Raw genomic sequence first — 11,644 nt, forward strand, 5'->3', positions numbered from 1 at the left:
CAGGATCTCAGCAAAAATTATTTAAACTACAGCAAAATTTAAATAAATGCAGAAAAAGTTGGCACCGCCAGTTAGCTGCGAGATAAAAAAACAAGGTCGTGTCAAGATGCTTATTTTTTTAGTGCCTCACCAGTCTTCCATCATTTACCCTTGCAGGCAATGAATAAACAAATTAATTAATTAAAGAGAGTGGTGTCTTGCAACGTGAAGGGACCAGGAAGGCTGAGGTCAGGTAGCTCGCTCTTGGGCTCTCTCATGTTGCTATTAAAAGATGTACATTCTTTTTTTATAGCTGTGGCAGTGTTTAATTAAAAACTTGGGAGTGTTTCCATGTTCCAGCAGGAGCTCAGAGGGGCTGGTAATGTTGGCAGGACGAGCTGGCTGGGTGGTGTCCTTTCCATGTCCATCACTGAAGGCACATCCTTGGTTTCACCACCACCACCAGATCACAGAAAGGTTTGGGCTGGGAGGAACCTTAAAGATGATCTCATTCCAAACCTCTTCCATGGGCAAGTACAAATCGGAAAGAAAAATTAATATTTTGCTTATGTTCAACATTGGCATAAAAATTCCGATGTAAGAAAAGCAATTCAGAGATGTTGGAGTGTGATTTAAAGTGGTGACCTGACTCTGACTGTCTCTTATTTTACTGCCAGGCTCCCAGATGAATATTTTTAACACAGAAATTTATCCTCACCAATGTCAGCAGTGCTGAAAGAAAGCCAGGGATAGAGTTAAGATGGGCCAAAGCATTAAGAGACATTGGAGCATGGGAAATACCAAACAAAATGATTGCAAAGGGGAAATATTTTTATATCTGATTATCATATATCCACATTTCTTACAGGCTAATAACAGACTAGCTGTTCCTCTACCAGAGAAGCTGTAATAAATCCCATACCTGCTTTGCCTGTGTGGTGTGGATAAAACCTCAATTTCCTGTTGGGATAAACAGGGACGGGCTGCAGTGTGCAGCGTGGGGTCAGGCTGCATGTGGCACTCAGGGACAGCAAGGTGGGCAGCAAGGAGGCACGGGGTAAGGCAGGAGGAGAATCCTGCTGAATACAGCACGCTGGGTCTAGCAGCAGGAGAGAAATGGGAAATTTGAGATCACCTGTCCCCTGTGAGGAGAGGGGAAATTTAGTTATGGGGTGCCCCTAAACACAAGGCTGTTTCTGAGACCCTTGCCAGAGGGAGTTGTTGATAAGAACAGACTGTTATATCTTGTGATAATAAGTGAACAAGCATGTGGATTCCATCCAGGAGAACTGTAATCTCCCTATGCTCTCATCAATTAAATTCAGGATATCAAAGACAGCAGAGGTGCTGGCCTAATTTAATGGGAGTGGGGAAGGATCCTGTTTGATTGGACACTCATCTCTCAGACTAACAACTTCACTCTCATTTACCCAAAATCATCACTTACCTGGTGTCCGTGTGTGCACAGGTGCCAGGTCCCAGGAGGAATCCAGGAACAAAGCATTTTTACAGATGCAGCAACCTGAACAGTTTTCCATCATGCCACCATGCCGATCCCAGCAGCTCACACTGAGGGACTGCACTGCCAGCCTGTGGTATATGGAATTCTTGAGTTGGGCATGTGAACATGTCAGGCTTATGAGGTTAACAAGTAACATTTTTCTTTACTAATATATTTCCCTTCTTCTAAGTAAGCATTTTTGTTTCCAAGTTGGGATCAACATTTTTAGCTTTTATGTAGCATCATAAGGTCAATAACTGTATTCTTTTCTATACTTTTCTCTTTTAAAGACAGCCAAGATAAGAAAAACAAAGTAGCATGTAATTTGCAAAAAGAACACACCATCTTTTTAAAAATATCATATAAAACTGGCCTCCTGCCAAATGCAAATTTGCAGAAATACTTCAATGTACCCTTTTGAAAAAGAACACATTCCTTAAGCTATTGTTAAAAAAAAAAAAAAAACCTTACTCATGAAGAACTATCCATCTGTGTCTAAGTTAATAGTTCCTTTTGCAATGATGGTATCTCCTGTCAGTCGTTCTTTCACAAATCCATGAGAAAGCAATGTTCTATAAAATGAAAAGTCAGAAGAAAACAAATCCAGCAAACAGACTCCACTTGGAAAAGGTCCGTGGTGGGCTTATGCTTCAGCCTGGATTTAAATCCACATACATCACTCTGTGCTGCCCATGTTTATGTTCGACCACAGAAGATTTGTGGTTGACCTACATATGCAAACAAAACATTTGCTGCATATTTGGGGTGGGGGGATTTGCATGATAGAGGATGATGAAAATATGCATAATTGTAGATGACATTTTTGGTTGCCAAGTCCTGCTGCACAGCCTTTTGGAGCTGGCCATGCATGAACGAGGCTTGCAGCCTGACAGGCACATTGCCTGGCCGTGCTGTGCCCCGACACGGAGCTTCTGCTGCCTCTTGAGCAACACAAACCCGCTGTAACCATCTCACCAAGCAGCCCCTGTGCTCGCAGAGACACCCAGGACACTGGCTGAGGGGGCTGAAACCATCAGTGCCACATGTCACCTCTGAGTTCCACATGTCACCTCTGAGTTCCCTTCATGGGGCAGCTCAGCAGACTCAAAGATTTTGTTCGGGAGTTTTCTCGGTATTCTTGAAATCCCCAATGCATCAGGGGTAACATCACACAACTTAGTCAACAGCAGCTGGTTTATCTGTTCTTGCCCCCACATTTCATCCCACAGCCGCTTTTCTAGGAAGTCTGCTGGTGTTAGTATACTGGAGACTGTGTTGTAAAAATTGCACCAGCACAAGTACATATTAATAATGTTAATTATAATATTAAAGTGGTATGACAAACCCAGATCTCCTAGGACAGTAACCACGGACAGACCTCACAGCTCTTATGTGTGATATGGAAGGGCTCTCCTGTGAAAGAGGTTTTGTCTGCCATTACTGGATGTCTGTCTGTTTGCTCTTCCTATGTCACATCTTATTTGTCATTCAAAATCTCTGCAACTCTGCTGTGCAGAAGTAAGTGCTTAAAAGGGTTAGCAGAAAGGAGGAAAATTCCATGGCATCAAGGCCAGATCCTTTATCTGTGAAGGTGGCTTTGGAAAAATCTGACATGATCAGACAGGAGCAAGAGCTCCCTTCCCTACAATCCAACCAAGGGGCTGATTAAAGAACACCCTGCATGCAACACCCACCACCCATTTACACCACGTTCAAGGGCTCCTCCAAAGATGAAGCTATGTAAGAAGAGGGACTTCATGCAGAGTCCTGGGGCAGGCAGGAATGTGCACCCATGGGAGAGAAAGAGAAGGAAGGAAATCTTGGGAGCCTGTGCCCAAGAAAGAAAGCTGATACAAACCTGGTCCCTGCACAAACACAGCTCTGAGCCAAGAAGCTGTCTTGGGGCTTCACTCCTACTGTGTTCAGAGAATCAGGACTTTCTGTGAGTGCTTTGCACATCAAAGGAATAACTCTCTCAGCACCTCCATGTGATGCAAACACCCACCATGAGGTTTGGCCAACTGTTCAGTGCTACTCAGGGTTTGTTTATACTAAATCCGTGACAATGTCCCGTGTAAAGGCTTCATTCCACATATTTGCCCAGTTTCATTGTCCAGAAGAAAAGGCATACAGCTTTCTTACTTCCAGTGGAGTCAAAGAATTTTCTTTGCCCAAAAAACAAACTAGAAAATTAACGGCTTTTTAAGTTTAGCAGCCTTCAAACTCAATTCTCAAACACAGATCCAAACCATTAACATCAGGAGATTTAAGCCCTATGAAAAGTTCACAGAAGTTCATGAACAGGGAGTATTAAACACCTCCATTCAATTGTGATCTAACAGAAACTGGCACTGCAAGCTTTATTAAATAACAGTTGCCTTCTTTTTCTCAGGATTCCCATGAGATATTTCTTTCCTTCTACCAAAAGGATTTTACAATCTGCGGGATACTGGAGAGCACCAGAATGGAATTAAAAAGACCATTCTTGTTATTTCATCCTGGTCTTTCTATGAGATTTAAAAATTTAACTATCCCAAGTGAAGTCCATATATAGCTCCCACGTATATAGGAATGTTCTTGTGGCAATGGGAGGGTAATGAGGAGAAGCTTTGAGCAGCTCAGCAGGATGGCAGGTTCCTGCACGCCTGAAATGCAGTATTGCAGAATCAATGTAGACACTCACCGGTGGCTGTGTTAGGTTTTTCCCCATATGAGTTGAGCTTTGCTGGCGTTAGCATCAAAGGAAGCATGAGCACAGCCTGACTGGGTGGCATCTCCTCCTCCTTGGGCTTAGGAGAACCAAAGACCTGAATGTTGCTCAATCAGTCCAAGGACATTTGCACACAAAACCTAGGTTATTCATTCAGGTCAACAAATATTTTTTTGATCAAGATATGTACAAGATAAGAAAAGTGCCATGAAATGTTCTAAGTACACACTAAACATGAGCACAGACCACACAAAAAATCCCCAACAAAGAACTAAACCGATGCATCTGCAGGCAAGATGTGTATCTAGGGGAGCATCTTGGACAGAAACCAACTGACAAAACCCACATTGAGTTATGCTGTATGAAAGTGGGATTAGCATAAACTTGTGAATATTTAAATGAGAAGATAATGCAGTGCTATAGATTGGAAGAAAAGAAGTCTGTCTGGAAACAGAAAAACTTCACAAAGACAGAAGGCTGACCACAGAACCCTCCCCAGGAAGAGCTGCTAATACCTCAAAATATTTGAACATGTAGGGTCACAGTCTGTGAACCAATATTAATTCCTTGGGGTTTTTCTCCCTCTCTTAATTAGAAGTTTCTGGATTCTTGGCTCTTGCCCATCTCTCACTGACTTACAAGTACTCAGAAATGCCCAGAAGCTCAGGGTGATCACGCTCCTGAGATGGATACTGGGAACTGTGCACTGTCTGCCTGTGGTCAAACTTTTCTTTCTTGCTAATGCAAAAGCCACATAACAGGTGGTGTCCAAATGCATTCAAACACCTGGCTGGGAGTTACTTTTAAGACTCAAAAATTAATTTGAGGGAACCCAGATGAGATCCACTGGCACACATGTAACCCTCCACCCTTTGGATTCTACACAATTCACATTTCTGACAATCCCTGTACTAAGAGTCAGAAGACAAACCCTGGGCCTTGCCATCACAGCTGGGCACACCTCATCCCTTCCCTGTGCTGGTGCCCGCTGAGGAATGTCACACTCAGGGGCGCCAGGTGTCCCAGGGTGGCATCCGCAGGGCTCACCTGGGCCTGTCAGTGCCTCGGCACCGAGACTGCGAGGAAAAACACCGTGAGCAGACGGGGCGCCACAAATCCTGAGGGTATCACAGGATACTGAGGGACACAGTGGGTACCGACTGCGCGTCAGGATTCTGAGAGGGCATGTGCTCATTTCTAACAGAGCTGTAAGCGATATTGACATGAGACACACATAACGTAGGTCACCACTCATTCAGAACAGCCCTTGGAGAGATTTGTAAGGAGATTTGATGGGATCCCCTCTCAGTCTTCTCCAGACTAACCAGGCCCAGCTCCCGCAGCGTTCCCCCGTAACCGAGATGCCGCAGACCCCTCATCACCCTCGCGTCCGTCCGGCGGAGCATCGCGGGCGCTGCAGCCGGTGCCGGCGGCGGGGCCGGGGCGGGGCGGCCGGGCAGGGCCGGGCGGCTCCACCGCCCCCCGCATCACATGAGGGAACTTCGGGCCAATGGCGCCGCGCCGGGGCCGGGGCCCCGCTCGCTCCCGCGGACGCTCATTCAAAACGCGGCCGGGCTCTGGCGCCCGCAGCCCCGCACGGCGCCCGGGGCTCGGCGGGGCGGGCGCTGCCGGCCGCGATGCCCGGCGGGGCCGCGGGCTGAGGCGGCCGCCCGCCCGCCGCCATGCCGGTGAAGAACCGGTACAACCTGGTGGACGATGGCTGCGACTCCCGCGTCCCGCTGCACAACGAGGAGGCCTTCCAGCACGGCATCCACTTCCAGGCCAAGGTGAGCCCCGGGCGCGCTCCCCCCGCAGCCGCCGGGCCGGGGAGCACCGCGGGCCCCGCCGGCCGCACCCCGAGCAGCCCCGAGCAGCCCCGGGGCCCTGGCAGCCGAGCCCGGCGGTGCCCCCGCTCCGGCCGCTGCAGAGAGGGCGCTGCGGGTCCCTGCGGGCTCGGGTCCCCGCGGGCTGCGCTCGGTGCTGCCCAGCCGTGCCCCCCAGCCCTGCCACGGCTGCTCGTCAGCTCTGCAAGTGCCCCTGGGCCACGCTGAGGGAGTCTAAAGAAACAGCGATCAGCTATGAAAGCCTTGCGTTTAATGAGCACAATCAAACAGGTTCTTGCTCTTTTCCTGGTGTTTTTGCAGCTGTGTAATCCTTAGACGCTGCCTTGGTGCTGCATTTGGGAGCTGCTCTGGAATGACCCCTCTTGACAGCACGGTGGATGCTGTCCCGGGTGCTCATCCCTGCCCGAGCCGGTGCCTGTCCTGTCCTGCCGCGGCGGGGTCACAGCTCCCCATTCCCCTGGAAACCAGCAGGCTGCTCTGGGCTGCTCACATAATAGTGCCTTACTACACCTGACCCCTTCCCTGCATGAAAAGCTGGACCAGACAAGGTCTGCAGCCTTCAGGCATCAGAAAGAAATACTGATATTATCAGAAATTCTGTATTGATCGTGAATAACAGCCTGGCAGCACAGCAGCACTCTCAGAAAGTGACTCCATTGGAATTGGCATTCTGTAGACAGCATGGGGAACGGGTTTATAATTCAGCTGACAAGAAGAATTGCATTTTGCTGGAGCAACTCACAGGCTCCCTTCCCCTCTTTGCAGGTGGCCTAACACAGATTAGAAATGGAATTCACGCCTGCTGTCTCCTGAGCTGGAAAGAAGGGGCATATACATTCCAATAAAGCTTTGAAATACGGATTTTGTGCCTCTTGGTTTTCCTGCTGAAAGAGCTGTGAGATTTAAGCAGGATACAGGATGAATCTGAATAGACAGCTAATCATGTATTTTAAAAAATTTATCTTCCTTAGGGAAGAAAACATTTAATCTGTGATTTCTCTATTTAAATTAGCATTTGCTGTGCTGCAGACTGTGCTGAGGAGAAGAAAAATTCTTAATTTGATTTTTAAAAGATGGGTAGCAACTGTACCTTTAAGTGAGTGAAACTGGCTTTTCAGATTGACAGCTCCAGGCATCCAGAGCTGGCGAGTGGGTAACACCCTGTTAGGATGTGTGGGTCTGGGATGGGGTTTGCATTACCTTAGTAACATGCTTGCTCAGTTCTGCTTTACAGTCTGTCTCTTCCAATTATGCTGCTCATTGTGGGCACATCAGTCAGCTGCCACGCTGACAATGACAAGGCTGCAGCTGGCTGCAGGTGTCTGGCAGCAGGCAATCCTACTGACCACACTCCCTCTCTAATCTCCGCATTCCAAACTGCCTTCCTCCCCGTGTCATCTTCAGGAGGTCAGTACTGGGAGCTGCTTGTTTGGGCAGAGCTTTGTGTGCTGTTTCATGAGTTTCATGGCTCTGTGTGGGAGCACAGGTACCCAAACTCTGCAGCCAGACCAGAGCAGGGAGTTTGAAAGAATCTCCTCCAGCTCAGCATCCCATCTGTCCTCCTGCCCCAATGAATTTGTCCTTAGGAGCATGGCTGTTCCCCACTGCAGACAAAGGCCAGCCAGCTGCAAGGAGCTCATCTGGATTCCCAGCGACTGTCCTGACAGCCAGCAGAGCAGGGAAGGAGATGTGCACACCACAGAGGCCACAGATCACAGAGCACAGCTCTGCCCTCCCCAGCAGCCCGCAGGGAAGCCCTGGCTCTGCTGCTCCCCTCCCTGCTGCCCTCCAGCTCTCCTGCTCTGAGCTTGGTTCTCCTGTGGTTTACCAAAGGCTATAGATGAACTTAACTGCTCTTAAAAATGCCATTTTGCAAAGGCATTTACAGAAGCAGCAGCAAAGCCAGATGACCTTTCAGATTGCTTGTGGTGTTTATTTCAAAGCAGGAGAAAGAGCACTAAAGACTGAGCCAGGAGAGCTCATCTCTGAAAGCCCTTTTAAGCAGACATTTTACAAGATAAAACCCATTGCAATCTGCAAGCAGAACAGTGGAGAAATAAATCCAGAGCTGTCAGTGACAGCAACACCTATGGGGCTGTTCTGGGGAATTATTTTGTCCCTGCTCATATATATAATATCACCCTGAATGTTTGCAGGGGTCTCCTTTTAGCTGCTCCTTTTCCTCTCCACAAGGGAACAACTTCCAAAAAACCAACAGTTTGTAACCACACACTAAAATCCAGACAAGTTCATGAACCAATGCTCCTGGGAGGGTCACTGAATTCTGTGAACTGCCCTCAGTCCCCAGCACTGACAGCAGAGATGGGCTGTGTTCCCCTGGGGGAGCTGATGGACCCCTCTGGGCCCCAGCAGGGCCAAATCCAGCAGCTGCCCTCAGTGCCAGGGCTGCTCCCAGCCCATGCTGTTATCACCCTCTCACTCTGTGACATTCCCCTGTCCTGCCCAATGTGCCCTGGGCCTGCAGGGCTTCCTCAGAGCTGAGCCACAGCACTGCACAGCATCAGCAGCCTTTGCTCCCCACGCAGTGTGAGTGTCCAGGACACCACACGTTTCCTCACTGCCAAGGCTGAGCTGGCAGCTCTGTGCCTCCTCCCCTTGGCAGCACAGGGCACTCCTGTGCAGCCATGCCATGTGTGGTGTCACCATGTGCCACCACCATGTGCCACCACCATGTGCCATCACCATGTGCCACCGGGCAGCAGCTGCTGCCGCCTGCCAAGGGGTGCAGGAGCAGGTTCTGCTTTGGCACAGGAGGGACAAATGCAGCAGCAGGAAGCTGCCCCTGGGTGCTCCATGATGCCCTGTGTGTGCCATTCCTGTCAGGAGAACAGGCAGCCAGCTCAAGGAGCTGAGCTGTGGTGCAGGGCTAGAGCTGGAGGGGATGGGATCCTGCCCTCTGCCATGTCCCAGACCCAGTAAGGGACCCTGCTAGGACTGGCACAGACACTGGAATGCAGACACCCAGTTTGGTTAGGGCTGCAGCTCCCCCAGTCAGGGTTGTAGGACACAGATTTGGGTGGGTTTGCCAGGATTCTGCAGACAGCTGAGCTGGTCCAACCAAGCAGGGACAGCAGTATCAAGAGTTAGCATGGTCCAGACTGAAAACTTAAGCTAGAATCACAAGGCTGTTCCAGGAAAGGTGATTGTTGCACATCCTGGAAGCTTTACAGCTCTTGTGTGCTTTCAGCTTTGAACAGGTGTAGTAAGGAGGAACAAAGGATAGACAGTCCCATTTTCAGACACACAAGATCATGACTGAGTTAGCAGCAGACATCACCCTGCAGAGCACTGGTAAAGGCAATCCAGAACCTGAATGAGGTCAGAGCCTCAGAAATCCCCCAATCTCAGAAATCCCCAACTTGGTAACATTATCTCCAGCAGATACTCCCATCCTGTCCTGGCTCAAAGGAGCCCAAGCAAGGAGGCAGTAAATAGATGAGGAATGCAGTCTGTTTTGAGGAAGCCCCCACAGGAAGCTGTGCATTTCAGCCCAGCCATGTCTCGCTGTCTCTTTCAGTACATCGGGAGCTTGGACGTGCCCAGGCCCAACAGCCGCGTGGAGATCGTGGCAGCCATGAGGAGGATCCGGGTGAGTTCAGGGCAGCTGAGCCCACGCAGGGTTAAAGCTTGCACTCCCCACAGTGACTTGGTTGTAATCTACCTTCCACATCCCCTCCAGCCCTTCCTATCTGGAGCTCAAATCTCAGCCCAGTCAGGTTTGCAACAAGCTTCTCCAGAAATTCTCAAGGCATCTTAGCATAGGCCCATCCTGTGCTCTCTGCAAAGGGATCTGTTATCAAAATTCAAATGTAACCCCCTCTCCTGTGCTGAGCAGCCATGGGGCTTCTCCTTGAACCTAAGAGATTTATTTAGCCTGTTTGGAATTCTGTGTGTGTGAAAAATAAGCTGGACACAATGTGCTTCACCAAAGCACTTGAGTTCCTTGACAGTTCCAAATATATTGTGTTATATATTGAAATATCAATGCCCTGACAGGTGTGATTGATGTAAATCCCATCTGACTAGACTTTGTGGATTCTGCTGCTCCTAGAATAATTTGCTGCTTTCCCCATGCTCCAGTACAGTTTTACAGTTCCTGTTTCTCATCACCAAGGCTGCTCTCTTCCTGCTCTGCCCCTTTATTCTGCAGAGCAGCCTGTGAATGGTCCCCAGATTTAGCTGTGATTAGCAGGGTTGGGTGGCTTACGTCCGCCTCGTGTATAACCAGTTCAAGTGCATCTCCCCCAAAAGGCAGTGCAGCTGTTGTGTCTGGCTGAAATGTTGCAGGGGTCTTAATTCTGAGGCTGTTCATATGTCTCACATCAGCTGAAGCAAGTTTGAGAATCTTCCATTTAAAGCTTTGAAGGGATTATCCTATTTCCCCCCTTCCCCCACAGTGTTTAACCATCTAATTTTCCCTTAGAATAGTGTTTTTTAAACTTAGCCTGTAACTGGCTGGGGAGCTGATGTATTCATCTCCAGCCAAGCTTAGAAATGACATTCCCCTCCCTTTGCCTGCTCTGACTATTAGCACAGCTCTTGCTCAGAACACAGTTCAGCAGCAGTCTAAATTGCCTGGTTATTTATGGAACAGGTGAATATCTGTAGGAAGTAAAAGCAATAGGTGAGGACTACCAGGGCAGTTCAGGTGCTGGCATAATTATTGGCAATTTTTCATCTCAATCAATATTTATCATCAGATTTGACACTTCACTTCTGCTGATCTATGACACCCTTGTAAGAAAAAGCAAACAGTATTTTAATATCACTCAAAATAAAGTGTCACATTCTGTTTTCACGCCTGCTATGGCCACAGTGTACCTAGCTCAGAGCCTTGGCATGCAATAGCATCCTTGAGTACCACAAGAAACATGTGAAAAACCCATTCTGCATTCCTGGGTGCCGTCACTTAATCTTGTCACACAGGACTTTTAAAGTAGGCGTGCAGTAATCTATACTGAGTTTTTAATCTTGGAAGCCCATTCCAAAAAGGGAGGGCTTCCCTTTTCATGTGCACATTGTGCAGCAGGATCTTATTCAGACACTTCCTGGCTGCTGAGCGGAAGATGCTCCTCTATTGAAGATAGTTAATTGGCACTGATCCTTAATTAGAGCATAAAGAATGAACTGGGAGGTCTTTGAAGAGAATTCTGGTGCACAGAGTACCCAACCTAGGAACTGAGGGAAGATGGGGGTTATTTATGTAGCGTTCATTTGCATGCAGAGGCCTTGTCTGTACCAGAGTTTTTTCCCATGGACTCTCAGCAGCACCAGTTACAACTGGGAGGAAACAGTGGAAGAAGCTCTTGGGGGAAATGAGTATTTTGTTCCTATGTTATTGTGAGTGCCACTGCCTGTCTGCAGTGCAAGAGTGAGTAAGGTCCCACAGCCCTGCCAAGTGCTGGCAGGGGCATGCCGTGGTGAAGCTTTCATCCTTTGTGCACTGCAGTGTTCCACTGGAATTCTCCACTGGAGCAGAAGAGGAGAGTTGAGCAGTACAAGCCCCAGCAGAGCATTCCCTGTGCCATGGGAGGAGTGGGAGCCATCCTGGTGCTGCTGCAGCCAGCCCACAGCTCAGGAGGGCTCGTA

At 48.7% G+C, this 11,644-nt stretch overlaps 1 protein-coding gene and 1 long non-coding RNA gene across 2 annotated transcripts in view; one reads left to right on the forward strand and one right to left on the reverse strand.

Moving 5' to 3' along the window:
• On the reverse strand, positions 1-5,613 carry LOC141731378 (uncharacterized). Its single transcript, XR_012583436.1, has 3 exons — positions 1,952-5,613; positions 902-1,569; positions 1-711 (listed from the first exon to the last, which is right to left on the reverse strand). It is a non-coding gene; the product is annotated as an uncharacterized LOC141731378 (long non-coding RNA).
• A 221-nt stretch (positions 5,614-5,834) lies between these two features.
• Positions 5,835-11,644, forward strand: part of LOC102068524 (carboxyl-terminal PDZ ligand of neuronal nitric oxide synthase protein) — a 30,450-nt gene continuing 24,640 nt past the window's right edge. Inside the window, exons 1-2 of the mRNA XM_074556463.1 lie at positions 5,835-5,977; positions 9,573-9,644. Of these exons, the coding sequence (XP_074412564.1) occupies positions 5,873-5,977; positions 9,573-9,644 (177 nt within the window). The 5' untranslated portion in view covers positions 5,835-5,872. The remainder of the gene's footprint in view (positions 5,978-9,572; positions 9,645-11,644) is intronic.

Source organism: Zonotrichia albicollis, chromosome 21 (assembly GCF_047830755.1).
Source record: "Zonotrichia albicollis isolate bZonAlb1 chromosome 21, bZonAlb1.hap1, whole genome shotgun sequence".
NCBI classification, from domain to species: Eukaryota; Metazoa; Chordata; class Aves; order Passeriformes; family Passerellidae; genus Zonotrichia; species Zonotrichia albicollis.